The sequence below is a fragment of the Pelophylax lessonae genome (genome assembly GCF_965119305.1).
Source record: "Pelophylax lessonae genome assembly, chromosome: 11".
NCBI lineage: Eukaryota > Metazoa > Chordata > Amphibia > Anura > Ranidae > Pelophylax > Pelophylax lessonae.
The window spans coordinates 57,653,360-57,670,404 of NC_138778.1; the positions used below are offsets into that span (position 1 = coordinate 57,653,360).

At 44.3% G+C, this 17,045-nt stretch overlaps 1 protein-coding gene across 1 annotated transcript in view; it reads right to left on the reverse strand.

The window, feature by feature from the left end:
- PLTP (phospholipid transfer protein) overlaps positions 1–17,045 on the reverse strand; it is a 122,144-nt gene that overhangs the window by 89,718 nt on the left and 15,381 nt on the right. The window contains exon 2 of the mRNA XM_082272065.1: positions 1,609–1,733. Coding sequence (XP_082128191.1) covers positions 1,609–1,720 — 112 coding nt within the window. The 5' untranslated portion in view covers positions 1,721–1,733. The remainder of the gene's footprint in view (positions 1–1,608; positions 1,734–17,045) is intronic.

A 17,045-nucleotide genomic window follows, 5' to 3' on the forward strand; every position in this document is an offset into this window, starting at 1 on the left:
TCCTCCCCCACGTTCCTCTTCCCCTGATTTCTCAGTTAAAATCAACAGCGCATCCATCAACCCGTCCCCCCATGCCAAGGTCCTAGGTGTAATCCTGGACTCTGAACTATCCCTTTGGCCACACATCCAGTCACTGTCCAAAGCTTGCCGCCTCAACCTCCGCAACATCTCCAAGATACGCCCCTTCCTAACCAATGACACCACAAGGCTTCTAATCCACTCCCTGGTCATCTCTCATCTCGATTACTGCAACTCCCCTCTCATTGGTTATCTTTAAAAAGGCTATCCTCCCTTCAGTCCATCATGAACGCTGCTGCCAGGCTCATCCACCTTGCAAACCACTCTGTGTCTGCTACCCCTCTTTGCCAATCCCTCCATTGGCTGCCACTCAACCAACAAATTAATTTCAAGTTTCTAACCATAACTTACAAAGCCATCCATAACCTGGCACCCAGCTACATCACTAACCTGGTCTCAAAATACCAACCAACTCGTTCTCTTTGTTCCTCCCAGGACCTCCTGCTCTCTAGCTCCCTTGTAACCTCTTCCCATGCTCGCCTCCAGGACTTCTCCCGAGCCTCTCCCATCCTCTGGAATGCTCTACCCCAATCTGTCCGACTATCTCCTACTTTGTACACTTTCAGACGATCCCTGAAAACACATCTCTGGCAACCACCTAACAACTGTTCTTTTATTTTCTCCATCAGCCCATCCCCCACAATTATTACCTCTTGTATGTCTTGACCCTCCCTCTTAGAATGTAAGCTCTAACGAGCAGGGCCCTCTGATTCCTACTGTTTTAGAGTGTATTGTATTTGTACTGTCTACCCTCAAGTTGTAAAGCGCTGCGTAAACTGTTGGCGCTATATGAATCCTATATAATAAAAATAATATACTGCTTGTATCCTATCTCATTTGTGAGTATGCTGTTGGTACTTGTATTTATGTGTAATAAAATCTTTTGGTAATGCACTATGCGTTTGAGCCCTACTGTTTGTTCTTTTTGCAGTTTCCTGGAGTTGGGCTTTAATGATGCTACCTTGCAGACAGCAATAGGAAGTATAGCCCAACAGGCACAGAGAAGGTTAGCTAAGCTGAGGATCATGTGGGTTTCAAATGATTATTCAATTATATTTTTGTTTATTTTTGTCTTGCAGCTGAATTCAATGCATCAATCCATCGGCAGCAGGCACGCTCAGAAATGCGTTGCAGCTTTGTGACGTCATCCAGTCACGGCGCCGGAGCTTCCCGCTCTCCAAGCCTCGTTTTCGCTTGTTTGCTCTCCAAGCTCTAGTTCAATCCATCGCTATTGCCGGCATAACGGTGAAGAGGAGAGACCGACTCCGATGGCGGTGTCCACATAGGATGACGAACACTCCTATCTTGAAACACCCAGGATGGTTGTCTACCCACTACTTGTAATCTTGAACTGATGTGAGTGTTAATATATCTCATTAAATGCTACAAAGTCTACACTTAGAGGCGCCTCTTTTCTGTTTATCTCTGAATTCAATGGGCACATGTCTTTTTTCAACATAACTGTGTACCTATGTAAGAAGAAACATAAAAAGTGACCAGAATATTACAACTTTATCAAAATCTACTCACCAAACTGCAGCCCCTTGGATGTGATCCTTATCCTGCAGCCGGGATTCTGGGAAGAGGACTTTGATGCCACAATTGGCACAAGTAAAAGGAGGTACAGCGATACTGAAGTCATTCTTCTATATGATCTAGAAAGATTAAATTACATGGTAAAAGAAATTGTAAAAAAATCACATAAAAACATTTTTTTAAGTTTGTCAAGTATTTTGTTTATTTGGTCATCTGTGTACATTTTTGGAGATTTCTCATACTTGCTGCCAATTAGGCACATCAGGAAGTCAGAGGAACAAGAATAAAGAGTATATTTGATAACCACATCCCTAAAGATTAACAAAAAATATGGGTATATGGGACTTTTAAGGTGCTAATTCTTTTATCCTTCAGAGAAAAAACATAATACGGTGAGGGAAAAATTTATTTGATCCCCTGCTGATTTTGTACGTTTGCCCACTGACAAAGAAACGAGCAGTCTATAATTTAAATGGTTGACAGTGAGACAGAATAACAACAAAAATATCAATAAAAACACATTTTAACGTATCCATAAATACCCATATTTTTTGTTAATCTTTAGGTTTTAAGTTGATTTGCATTTTAATGAGTAAAATATGTATTTGATCCCCTACCAATCAGAAAATTTTCTGGCTCCCAGGTGTCTTCTATACAGGTAACAAGCTAAGATTAGGAACACTCTTAGCCCCCGTTCACATCAGACCGATGTGACACGCGATTTGACATGTCAAATCGCATGCCAAATCTGAGCCTATTGCCCGCAACAGCACCGTCCAAATCGGTGTGATACTGACTTCGTGGCTCCACACTATTTCCCAAAAGTAGTTTCTGCACTACTTTTGGCGACTTTGGGGGCAATTTCAGTAGACATCTGTGCACAGGAACCCGCACAGATGTCTGTCAAATCATCCCCGAAATTGCACTGACATGCGGGTCTGAAATCGTGCGAGTTCAGCTGAACTTGCACGATTTCAAACCCGCCCCCAGTGTGAACAAGGGGTTAAAGGAAGTGCTCCTAATGCAGCTTGGTGAGAGGGTGACAACAGTTAGTGCGATTATTCACAAATGAAAGAAACACAAAATAACTGTCAATCTCCCTTGGTCTGGGGCTCCATGCAAGATCTCCCCTTGTGGAGTTTCAATGATCATGAGAACGGTGAGGAATCAGCCCAGAACTACACAGGATAATCTTGTCAATAAGCTCAAGGCAGCTGGGACCATAGTCACCAAGGAAACAATTGGTAACACACTGCGCCGTGAAGGACTGAAATCCTGCAGTGCCCGCAAGGTCCCCCTACTCAAGAAAGCACATGTATAGGCCCATCTGATGTTTGCTAATGAACATCTGAATGATTCAGAGGAGAACTGGGTGAAAGTGTTGTGGTTAGATGAGCCAAAAATCAAGCTTTTTGGCATCAGCTTAACTTGCCGTGTTTGAAGGAGGAGGAATGTTGCCTATGACCCCAATAACACCATCCCCACTATCAAACATGGAGGAGGAAACATTATGCTTTGGGGGGTGTTTTTCTGCTAAAGGGACAACTTCACTGCATCAAAGGAAAGATGGACAGAGCCATGTACCGTCAAATCTTGGATGAGAACCTCCTCCCCTCCACCAGGGCATTGAAAATGGGTCATAAATGTGTATTCCAGCATGACAATGACCCAAAATACACGGCCAAAGCAACAAAGTAATGGCTCAAAAAGAAGCACATTAAGGTCCTGGAGTGGCCTAGTCAGTCTCCATACCTTAATCCCATAGAAAATATGTGGAGGGAGCTGAAGGTCCGAGTTACCAATCATCAGCCTCGAAACCTTAATGACATGTAGAGGATCTGCAAAGAGGAGTGAGACAAAATCCCTCCTAAGATTTATGCAAACCTGGTGGCCAACTACAAGAATCATCTGACCTGTGTGATTGCCACCAAGTAATGTTTTGCGAAGGAGGTCAAATACTTATTTCACTCATTAAAATGCAAATCAATTTATAACTTTTTTTAAATGCGTTTTTCTGGATAATTTTGTTGTTATTCTGTCTCAGTGTCAAAGTAAACCTACCATTAAAATTATAGACTGATAATTTCTTTGTCAGTGGGCAAATGTACAAAATCAGCAGGAGATCAAATACTTTTTTCCCTCACTGTATACGAATATTACAAAAACATATCTTTATTATGAATTATCAAAAGCTTAACCAGCCAAACACGTTAGTACATTGCATCTTCCATTATCTTTTTTATTGTTATACAGTATATCGACTATTGGTTGGATTGTGACAATTAGGATGGAATCTAACTAACTAGGAAGGTGTATAGAGCAGCTGTCGCTATGTATACGTCTATATGCATCTAATATGTTTTTATGAGGACTTACAAACCCAATTTTTTTACATTTTGCTAATTTATAATAAAGATATGTTTTTGTAATTTTGGTATATTATATTCTTTTTCTGAGGGTAAAAGGATAAGCACCTTAAAAATCCCATATACCCATATATTTTTGATCATTTTTAGGAAGTCAGAGGAAATTTCCTCAAGGTGAAGGAAATCCCTTCTTAGATATTGGCATCTGAACACGTATCTTCGTTGGAACATTTCCCCTCTGTTTTTGTTCCTGTGACAACTCAAAATTTTGGACACAGCAATACCTTGACAGAGGATCTAACCTTTCCCTACGCTATCCAAAATTAAAAAGGTTTTGCATGAGATGCACTTTAAGCAAACCAATCTCCTAACAACTATCTAAAGTTGTAATGATCAAACAATAAATCTCAGTGGTTCTAAAGATTATCTTGTAATGTAAAAATACTGCTGCAAGATTCTGTGTTCTTGGATAATTCCTTATCTTCACTTAGTAAACAGAAGCATTGATTTGAAGCCTTTTATATCTATTGACAGAGACCCTATTGCACAGAATTACCCAAAACTGCAGTGCTTTCAACACCAGCTCATTAGGCACAGTAAATGCTTATGTCACTGTGATGTATAGGTTCTGAATCCTATATATCAAATAGGCCTTTACTGTGCTTTAGGCAAGAAACTGCACAGCCACCAGATTTATTTTAGCCACCAGATTTTAGTAGCAAAAAGTTAAAAAAAAGGAACACCATTCCTTCACCACTGACTGTGTGCATAATGGGACTTTTTACAACTCTATTGTGTTTTCTGTGTTGCATTCTCTAGTATTATGAGAACAGTTGTGTGATGGCAAATGCACTAAAAAATATAATGTAGCCAGGTGCTTAATGGAGAGTGAGTGAAACACTCTATATGCATCTGCTGTTTGTAGCTGCTGCCCTTTGGTGCTGAACTGGTTAACAGGTGTTTCATCAAGAGGAGGGAGCTGCTGAGCAGGAGGCATTCAATGGGCTGAATAAAGCAGCAATGCACTGTGGGAACTGTAGTCCAGAGCATAGACTGTTTTGGTGACCAAAAGCTTTTGAACTGTGTTCCCCAGAGAAGAGATTGAAAGTGGGAGGAGAGGAGGGAAAAGAGCTGCATTTTCCTGAGCTTTACAGGACATACTGTAACTTCCTCTTGACGTGAGGGAGATGAGAGCACACATTGTTGTCCGGTGTGCACCGTTACTGCTGCATCTCTTCAGTCTTAGTGGGATCTGCAGTGCTGAATTTTGGGGGTGCCACCTGAGTGCAGAGCAGAGCATGGACTAATCACTGTGTGTGACCAGATGGAAAGCTGCAATATCACTGGGAATGGTGAGTTGCTGCTGTGGGTGTTTATTCTATGCTGCTAGAGAGAGGGCCTGAAATCTTTGGGAACTGAACATACAACCAACTATTACCCTTATTGCTGCTTGCAGGCTTGACTGGGAATGATCTCATGTGCACCAACAGTACAACTGGGCCCATCGATTGCTGCCTGAAGAGTTAGGACTAAAGACTGCCCCATTACAGCTGCTACACAGAGACCTTTACCTATTTCTTATGCTAAAAGATACCTCTCAGATGACATTGCACCATATCCTAGCCATTCTCTTAGAGTGCACTCCAAACCAGTTACAGTGTTCTTATCCACACTGCAGTAAATGATTATATGAAGTGCTTATTGCTGACTTTGGTGATTTTTGAGTTGATTCCAGTCTAGTGGTACAGAACTCCAACATTGGCACAGTGATTATAGTATCTAGCGGACTGTGTCTGAACCTACCTTCTGTGTGCTTATTTATGCTCAAACCATCATTTATTCAAGCCCGTACCAGTACATTGGGTTCATTTACCACTAAATGGTCTTGTTACTATTTCCAAGTCGAAAGGTATAAATACTTCTAAGTGTTCTTATAAGTGCTTACAGTAACTTTTATTCAACCAGGTGTGTAAATTAGGCTGAGGTTATTCTTGGAGTCAAGACACAGAACAGAGAACCCAAATTACCAAGTTGCTCCTGCATGGTTAGTGCTATGATAACATAATTAAAGCTAATTTGAGCATATTAAAAGAACTATGAAGTGCTCAGAAATTAACACGTAGACTGTTACTACCCTATACCAACAATATATAGGGAACTCAGTTACATACTGCAGTTCCCAGTCTTTTTAACTACTGGGATCTGCTGAGCTTGTAAGCAGGTGCAGTCTATTTCTCCTCTGCAGGTGGCGCTTTTCCACAGAGTCACCGCAGTTGGAGAGGAAGTCAAGGGGAACACAGTTCCTCTATGGTTTCCTGAGCCACTGGGGAAGCACCCCATGTGACTCCAGCAGCCATCTTGCGTCAGGCCGAGCCTACTTAAGGCCCTGGCTCTCAGACTTGGTGTGCTTTTGGCTATTTGGTAGAGTAGAGACAGGTACTTTGCTTGTTAGGGACAGCACTAGTGAAAGAGAAGGATTCCTGACCAGGAGGTAAAGCATAGGGTTGCAACTTCTTTGGACATCTTCCCGTTTGTATAACTGGATGGCTAGGCCACATTCGGCTCTCTTAACAGACGCTGTCAACCTGGCTGATACCTGTCATCTTCACATCATTGGAATTCATGAGTGTACTCGGTTGGGCAGGCATCCCTTCAGATTTTTGTGAACCATTGTTACTTCAATACAAATTTTCTAATACACTTGTCTGTGTGAGTTACTTCCGCTGCACACTGCTGCACCTACAGGTTCACAGGGAGGTATGAAGGAAACAAAAGAGAGAAAAAAAGCAGGAGAGCCCTTGTGGTGTAGTACTGTAGTAGGAGCAAGTGGTCACAAAAAGTGTAGAGATAAAAGTAATGGATAACTCACATCTGGTGAATAACCAAATATGTGGTGTGCACAACTGAAGATGATTCACATGTGGAGAATACCAACATGTCAATGCAGGTTACTTTTAATACTCTGGGGTAGCCATAATCCGTTAAGTTTCTCAAAACTTCAAAATGCTTAAGTAACCAGGGAAAGTGTAGGAAAATACTGTATACCATACTGTTTATCAGTATTTTATGGGCTGAAGGAATGCACACAGATTCCACCCATTTAAGTATACTGTATACCTTTTACTGAGAAAGCGGCCACTAAAGAGCCACAAAACTTGTTGATGGTGTTTTAACCTGTTTTTTTATGATCAATAAATACCGACCTTCCTGAATAATTCACTTGGAAGCACATTTTTATTAAATGGGTGCCACTGCTGACCACATACTGGTTCTATTTTGGGACCTTATTTAATCTACTATAGACAGAAAAATAATTCCATAAAAACAGAGCGTTGCCTAAGCAATAAGACCCACCAAGATACACCATGGTACCATGGTGGTGCCTGTATAGTACATTCATCCTTTCAGGTCAGGTCTTGCCTCCTTGCAGGAGAATTACATTTTTTATTTGATTACATTTTTTTATTTTTTTTAGGTTTGGATAGAGCTTTTTTGATATTGCTCGTGTCCCTGCTGAGGGAATTTACTCCTATATTACTCACGATGATCATTGTCATCAAGACAAGGAGTAAGGGAAAATCCAAAGTTTTAGAGTTATCAGCAGAACACGTGGTGATGGTAGATCCTCCAATGGGGCAAATGTTACAGTGATAACTGTCTTAGTCTGAAATTGCCTTTTCTGAGGTGAGATTTTCTATAATTTCCTATTGAAGCTCCAGAACAGAAAATGTTGTGTGACAGGGTGACAATGCAGGAGCACACTTGTGAGACATAGCCTAAGTGTTTTCACCCTGTAATCGGTAATGTCTGAACAAGAACAAAAATCACTAAGTAGTATTTTATTACAAGCTACCATTTAAAAAAATATTTAACATTTGTTTTGAAATTACATGAACATGTTAAATCCTATATGAGAATTTAGTAATTGGGCTTACAGTTTGGGATTAAAGTTTAGGAATTTCATAACATTCAGGTTATTTTCTTGTCATTGTACCACTATAACCTGTGGTGTCATGTCCATGTACCAGACACAAGCCCTTATTGTTCCTGCATTCCTGTTAGCCACTGATGTTAATTCAGCAAATGTGGTCAAGTCAGTAAACAAGTGTCATTACCAGATGATATTGTGATCTGAAGTAACCCTTGAAAAACAAGCCCGAAAGTTGCACAATAAGCACATCTAAAACTGAATCATCCATCACAGATTGTCTTTGATAACTGTCTGCAGATGGCTATGTGCAGAGTTTACTGCCATGTTATCCCTTTCCAGCGCTTAGTCATGTAATAGCGACATGAGGTTTCTAGGGAGCACATCGCAAAAATGCAGCTGCCAACCCGCTCCGCTCCCATCCCTGTTATTATAACTGTACAAAATAAATGTGGGCAATGACTGTCCACAACTGGGCAAGATTTAACCAACTCATTAGCTGTTGGCTACACCCTAGGTACATACAGACTTTTTATAGACTTTAGTTCTTTTATATAGGATAAGAATAGAAATTGAGCCTGGAGAACCACACACAATAATTACACAAAGAGAAGTTTTTAGCCAAGACATGTATGCCTCCATTATGGCAGTAATGATTATATATGTTCGAAAATATATCTACCCACAACAAGAAACTTGAATTTCGCTATGTAGCAAAGACAGATATTCTTTCTATGCCTTATTTTTAGGGGCATTCCCAAGCTTTTCCTGCAAGTAAAACACATTAATTGTACTGCATATAAATTAATTTAAAGTACAAATCCTTTTTTTTCTTCAATGTAGTTGGCTCACAGCTATCACTGCAGTATAGTGTGTTTTTAATGGGAAACAATAAGGGCCCATTCACACCTTTGTACTGCATGTACTACACTGTGTTATTGGGTGTGATTGGGCCCTAAATACTGTATTCTTCTTGGAAAGATCCACAATGTAGTAAACAGCACTCTGCCATAGGTACCGCTCCAGGCTTGTATCTCATACAGTAACCAGTCGCATGTGCTCAGGCTTTTAGAGGACATGTCACACATCCAAAATCATTAACTTAAAGCATGGGTGTCCAACCTTTTGGCTTCTCTGGGCCACATTGAGTGTAGAGAAATTTTCTCGGGCTGCATATAAAATATATACTATAGTTAAGGTATATAGGTAATAAAATGCCTAATAAAACGCACTAATTTAACACAACTAGAGGATGATCAAATGAAATGGAATCAGTATACAGAGGTTTACTTGTTCTGAGAGATATTAAAGGAACACTTAAACCACCATGACCGCGTCAGTGATTTGAAGTGGTCATGGTGGTAGGAGTCAGAAACACTGCACATGCTCGCCTCCTCCCCTCCGAGGCAGCCTCTGCCCACCGTTAGTTGAAAGCCGCTATGGCCGTGCCCCCGACCCGACTTCCTTCCTTCCCAGCAAAAAAAAAAAATTGTCAGGGGTCAGTGGGCCGCATTGCCTGCGGTTCCGGGCCGCATGCTGCCCCCGGGCCGTAGGTTGGACATGCCTGACATAAAGCAAATTCAAAGTTTATTGTAGCAACAGACATATTTATTTGTCAATTTGTTTAGAGGATCAGCACTTTAGGAATGAGAAGAAACTAAATCTCAGTGTGTTTTTCTAAATATCCTCTAGCCCTCACAGTCCATACAACAGTAAGACCCCTTACACATGGGGTGGGCTCCGTTTGAGTCCGCCTGTTGAGCGGGTAATCTGTCCACTGATCCCTACTGAGCAGGAGGATGGCTGGTATGGGTCTGCTCCACCTATGCAGAGCAGACACAGCCCACTCTCCTCTTTGGGCAGTTGGATGTAAGCGGACCATCGCTCAGGAATCGCACAGGAACGCGGACTGCATTCCTATGCAATTCAGTTGTAAATCGGCCCTTCGTTTTCAGAATTCAGTGGTGGTGAAGCACATTTGTTCTGCTTGGAAAGCATCCCTTTTATTTTTCAACAATGATCATGTATATGCTACAAACCTAAATTTGCAAAAAAAAGCTAAAGATAAAAGTCCATGACCTCAGCTGGTTTGATCTAGGTTTCCATCTAAGATAAAACTATAGAGGACATAGCAGGAGCATTTGCTTCTGGGCATATGACATTAGGGCAAAATACATCAACTTTTCTCTTTTATTCAAGTTTATTTTACCTTTCACAATAATTTTACCTTAAAACCCAGAAGGCTACACACATTACAGCTGGGTTCAAAATTTCACTAGCCAGGCCTTAACGTCTTCCTGCCCGCGCTATAGCCGAAAGACAGCTACAGCGTGGGCCTAAATTGCTAGGAGGGCATCCATGTACATCCTCCCGTGCATGAACTACCTTGCTCGCCCTGTGATCAGCGAGTCCACGAGACTTGGCGGATCACAGATCGGAGTTCCGTTCCCTGCCCCTTAAAGTTAATTTTCTAAAAGTAAGCAATACAATGGAGGCATGGGACTTTTGAAGGTTATATATATGGTAGATGAAACTCCTATTTGCCATTTGTATCTGGAACATATGACGTTTAAGGTATGCCCAAGCTTTGCCTTCTTGTCAGGAGCCCAATAATAGCTATCCACATTCCTTTCTTTGTCTTATTATTCTTACCTTTCTTGATGGCCAAACAAGGATCAGCAACTCTGAATACTCCAGAAGTTAACTCGTTGCTGCAACTTCAAAGTGGAGAATTTTTATTTGCAATGCTCTCCAATTTAAAGAACATTTGATTTTTGCCGACAAATGGATATCTCTTTAATTCTTCAGATTCCCTTCTGAGAAGTATGCCATTGTTTGTTTCATTTTGCTTTATCAGTTAAAGGAAACTATGCTGCTCATACAGCATTCTTGGAATGTACTTTTCATAGTCCATTAGGGATGCAATAACAAACATTTTTGGTAGGAAGAATTAAACTATGTTTTTTTTTTCCTGCACCAGGGTCAACCACCCCCCAACACACACACACAAACTTTTCCTATACAGGTGTCCCAGGGCAGTAAGTAAAGGAAAAAATCCTCCCATGTACCCACATTCTGTTGCCTGAGTTGCAAAACAGTGGAACAAGTGTCCTGACTTTTCTTTAATGCAGATGTGCAATAAAGCTTTGTCATTGTCACATTTCCATTCCATCATTGATTGGACAGTGGAGGAGCAGCAGGACATCAATTTTTTCAACCCATGAGGCAACGAAAAAACACAAAAGCAGGGCACTGGGGTTAGTACTAATGCAACACACTTAATGTGTGATAAACACAGCAATCCGCATGACTGTGAAAAGAAGACATCAAAGAACATCAAAGGCGCAGAACATCAAGCACCAGAGGACAGACAGCAAACTGGGTAGTAATAACCAACTGCCAATTGTGTAGCAGTACGTGGAAACCAGGGCGCCAAAGGCAGCTTGTGAGATGGAGGAGAATGCCGGCATCTCTGGCCGCACATGGGGTATGAAAGCTGTCAGGATGCCAGGTTGATGTTGGGAGGGGGCGGGCATAACAGGATTCAAGGTCTCCACCCTCTTTGTCAAATGCATGGAGGAGATAAGGGACAGGCTGCCTGCAAAAGATGAGAGGAGAGGGGTGGATACAAGACCAGAAACTCTGCAAGGAGAGAGAGAGTAGCCGTAACTGGCCTTTATTACAGGACATTTCTACACGGAGGCAAAGTTTCACACTCTATTAACCACAGTTCTGGAAGAAAAACACAAGGCGCACCAAGATTTAAGAATACCTTGCCTTCCTGTTGGCAGCCATCTTGGACATGTGCAGACTGCTGTCTCTTATAAACTCCGTTTCCATCATCACTTGCCTGCTGCCTGGGCGTCGCTCAGTGATGATGTTGCACACCTGACTATATATATATATATAACCTGATAGCTTGCAGTTCTTGCCCTTGTGTTTGTGCTCCAAGGTGCATCACTGCTAGCAGTCTTCTGTTCTCCGTGTTCCTCCGTGCATGACCTGGCTTGGTTGATGACTTTCCTGGCTCTTGATCCTGCATCAGGACAGGAGATGATCCCACATAGACAAACGACCCCGCATGGGCAGACGATCTGGCATCGGCAGACTACCCGCTACTGGATTCGACCCTGGCTTGGATGACTACCCACTTCTAGACTCGATCACGGCTTGAATGACTAACCGCTTCTGGACTTGACCTCCGCGTTTCCTGATTTCGCTGCTCACTCTTGCTGTGCATTTATTGTTGTTGCCCTAATAAACTGCTTTATTTTACTTGCATCTTCGTGTGGTCTGGTTTCCTGGCACCCTGACAGTACACAAGGGCCATAAATCCTGACGATGCAGGTTCTTCTATGCTTCCCATACTGGATACCAGGCTCGATCAACAAGACCACCTTTTGGGTCACATCACTTCGCTCAGGCGTTACAGACATTGCTTGAATGCACATCACACCTTGCTCCTGGTGCTGCTAGGCCAGTGGTCCCTCCTGCTGCTGCTCCTGTTGCCGCTCCTGCTCTTGCAGCTGCAGTCGCTGTTACCAGAGGGATGACTGGTTCAGCCCTCCTCCCCCTAGGGCTATGGGGGTGAACCGAGTCAGTGTCGTGGCTTCCTAGGCCAAGTGGGCATTTATTTTGAGATGGTTCCTCAGGCGTTTCCCTCTGACAGGTCCAAGGTGGGCTTCCTAATCTCGTTGCTCTCGGACAAGGCCTTGGCCTGGGCGAATCCCTTATGTGAGAAAGATAATCCTGTGATACTCGATTACCCAAGTTTTGTTGCCTCCTCTCGTAGGATATTCGATGTGCCTGCTCGCTCTGCCTCTGCTGCTAAGCTGCTCCTGTCCATTCAACAGGGTATACGAACCGTTTGAGTATGCCATCGAATTTTGTACCCTGGCAGCAGAGGTGGGCTGGAATAATGAGGCTCTGGTGGCTGTCTTCTCTCATGGTCTCTCCGATGCATTGAAGGATGAGATTGTGACCAAGGATCTCCCTGACGAGCTCAAGGCTCTCATATCTTTCCTGGATTTGATCAACACCAGGCTCAGGTAGAGACCATGCGGAGGCCTCTTACCAGATTGGCTCCTACGTTTTCTTCCCCACCCATTCCTCCCTCACCTCCCACGCCTCCTGGGGATGGTGCGTCTGGCTGTAAACCCATGCAGCTGGGGTTCACTCGCCTTTCCAAAGCTGAGCAGGTCTTGAGGAGGAGGGAGGGCTGGTCCCTGTATTGCGGCCTTGGTGGGCATTTCCTGAAATCTTGTCCTACCCGTCCGGGAAACGCTCACACCTAAGGTCCTGTTGGGGGCAGATCTTGGGTGGAATTTCCTCGTCCCTGGTTTCCCATAAAGATAAACCGCTAATCACAGTCTCTCTCCTGGGCAGAAAATTTGGTGGTTACTCAGGCGTTGGTAGACTCCAGTGCTGGCGGTACTTTATTGTCAGTATGCTTGCTGCTGCAAATTCCATACCCTTGCAGCCCCATGTTTCCCCACTAGTCATCGAGGCGACTGATGGCAGACCCCTGCAACCGACATAGGTTACCCACGAGACTGTTCCAGTTGACATGGAGATAGGGGCAGGGAGTCAACCTGTTTCCAGGTTATATTGCCCCCACACTACTCTGTTGTTTTGGGATACCCTTGGCTTCAGAAAACACAATCCGACCTTTGATTGGCAGTCGGTCGAGATCCTCTTTTGGTCTCCACAGTTTGGCGCTGTTTGTATCCATGGGCCTGTTAGGGTACTTTGTACCTCCTCAGATTCAGTGTTGCTTACTGAATATCATGAGTATCGAGAGGTTATTTGACAAGGTGCACGCTGGTACTCCTCCTTCTCATCATCCGTATGATTGTCCCATCGACTTGCAACCTGGTGCCATTCCTCCACGTGGCAGGGTTTATCCTCTCTCGGTTGCGGAGAATAAGGCCATGGAGGAGTACGTGGCGGATGCGCTTGCCCGGGGGGGCACATTCGCAAGTCCACTTTTCAAGCGGGTGATGGTTTTTTTCTTCATAAAGAAGAAAGGGGGTGAGTTGAGACCTTTCATTGATTATAGGGGCCTCAATCGCATCACAGTCAAGAATGCATACCCGATTCCATTGATTACTGAACTGTATGACTGCCTCAAGAGAGCAACAGTGTTTACCAAGCTTGACCTAAGGGCCGCATATAACCTCGTAAGGACCAAGGAGGGTGATGAGTGGAAGACCACGTTTAATACCAGAACCGGTCATTACGAATATCTAGTGATGCCCTTTGGCTTCTGCAATGCGCCCGCTCTCTTTCAAGAGTTCATCAATGATGTTTTTCGTGATATGTTGCAGCAATGCATGATAGTCTATTTGGACGACATCTTGATATACTTGGACTCCATTGAATCACACTACCTGGATGTCGACGTGTGACGAGTGCTGCAAGGGTTGTGTGAGAATAGGCTTTTCTCTAACATTGAGAAATGTGAATTCCACCTGTCTCTCTTGCCTTCTTAGACTACATCATTTCTGCTGAAGGGTTTGCTATGGACCGTCAGAAGGTTTTGGCTGTTCTACAATGGCCTTGGCCTAGTGGTCTCGATTCCATTCAGCGTTTCCTTGGGTTTGCAACTAATATCGGAAATTTATCAGGAACTTTAACTCTTTGGCCAAACCTATCTCAGATCTGATTAAGAAGGGCAGCAATCCCCACAATTGGACACCTGCTGCCATCCAACCTTTGAGGCCCTCAAGTCTGCTTTTGCTTCGGCTCCCATTCTGTCTCATCCCAATCCTGGTTTGCCCTTTGTCCTAGAGGTGGATGCATCTGAGACCGGAGTAAGCGCCCTCCTGTCTCAGCGTCGGGCACCTGATGGACCCTTACTTCCTTGTGGGTTCTACACAAAGAAGCTGTCTCCAGCTGTATACAATTATGAGATTGGAGACAGAGAGCTCTTGGCTATTATCCTGGCTCTCAAGGAGTGGAGACACTTGCTTGAAGGTTCTGTGGTTCCAGTTCTCATTCTCACCGATCAAAAGGATTTGACGTATCTCTCGGAGGCCAAGAGGCTCACACCCTATCAGGCCAGATGGGCCTTATTCTTGTCTCATTTTACCCATGTGGTCTCCTATTTGCCCGGCTCAAAGAGTGTGAAAGCTGATGCCTTGTCTCGCCAGTATTCTGAGTTGTCCAGGGAGGACTCCGTGCCAACGCCGGTTATACCTTCGGATCATATCCTGGCTGCCATGCTAACCAACTTAACCTCTCCTTTTGGGGTACAGATCTTGGCTGCCCAACCTAATGCTCCCACAGAGAGACCTGCTGGCAAATGTTTTGTTCCTTGAGAGGTTGCGAATCAGACTGTTGTGCACGTACCACAATTCCAAGACTGCCAGTCATCCTGGTAAGAACCAGTTGTCCTGGGCTATTTCCCGTCAGTTCTGGTGGCCATCTCTCCGCATTGATGTTGACTGCATATGTGGCTGCTTGTTAAGTCTGTGCCCAGAACAAATCTCTGCAGCACCTTCTCTTGGGTCTACTGCATCCCATTCCCAATGGGGAGCGTCCCTGGTCTCACCTGGCCATGGATTTTATTGTGGAATTTCCCGCATCTCGAGGTTACACAGTCATCTTCATGGTTGTCGACCAGTTCTCCAAAATGTGCCACTGTGTTCTGTTTAAGAGGATGCCTACCGCTCAGAAGCTTGCCTCTGTGACTGCCAGGGATGTTTTCTGCTTACACAGGTTGCCTAAGGAGATTGTCTCGGACCGTGGGAGCCAGCTTGTCTCCAGGTTCTTTTGCTCCCAGTAAGGTATTCAACTCTCCTTCTCCTCGGCCTACTATCCGCAGTCCAATGGTGCTGCTGAGTGTTCCAACCAAGCTCTGGATAAATTTCCTCCCTGCTAGATCTCTGACCATCAGGACAACTGGTTTGATCTGCTACCCTAGGCAGAGTTTGCCAGGAACTCTGCCATCAACTCGTCTTCCGGAATGTCTCCATTCATGGCCAATTATGGGTTCCAACCCATTGTGTTGCCTGAGTCATTTTTGCCACAGGACATCCCGGCTGTGGAGGATCATCTTCGTGCCCTCCGTTCCTCTTGGGTGCAGATTCAAGAGTCTTTATGGGTCTCTGCACAGCGTCAGAAGCTGCAGGCAGACCAGAGACGTTTATCTGCTCCTTCGTACCAGGTGGGGGAGAGGGCGTGGTTGTCGACCCGTAATCTCAACCCCAGGGTGCCCACTCCTAAACTGGCACCCAGGTTTGTTGGGCCTTTTCGCATCCTCTGTAAGGTGAACTCGGTGGCCTATTCCCTTGATCTTCCTCCTGGCATGCGTATCTCCAATGTCTTTCACGTGTCACTTTTGAAGCCACTGGTTTGCAATCGCTATACTTCTTCACTTCCTTGCCCTCGTCCCATTCCTGTGGGCAATCACGAGGAGTATGAGGTTAGCAGCATCTTGGATTCTTGTCTGTTCCAAGGTCAGGTTCAATACCTGGTGAACTGGAAGGGTTATGGCCATGAGGAGCTCTCCTGGATTCCCTCCACTGATGTTCATGCTCCCGCCCTTCTCCGCGCTTTCCACGCTCACTTTCTTCAGAAACCGTTTTTTGCTTTGCGGAGGAGGGGCTGTTGAGGGGAGGGCACTGTCAAGGTCTTACCTTGCCTTCCTGTTGGCAGCCATCTTGGACTTGTGCAGACTGCTGTCTCTTATAATCTCTGTTTGCATCATCACTTGCCTGCTGCCTGGGTGTCGCTCAGTGATGCTGATGCACACCTGGCTATATATATCACCTGATAGCTTGCAGTCCTTGCCCTTGTGTTTGTGCTCCAAGGTGCATCACTGCTAGCAGTCTTTTGCTCTCTGTGTTCCTCTGTGCATGACCTGGCTTGGCTGACGACTTTCCTGGCTCTCGATTCTGCATCAGCAGAGGGCCCAGCTTCGGCAGACAACCCGCTACTGCACTCGACCCCGGCTTGGATGACTACCCGCTTCTACACTCCATCCTGGCTTGGATGACTACCTGCTTGTGGACTTGACCCTGGCTGTTCCTGATTTCGCTCCTCACTCTTGATGTGAATTTATTGTTGTTGCCCTAATAAACTGCTTTATTTTACTTGCATCTTCGTGGGTCTGGTTTCCTGGCACCCTGACACAT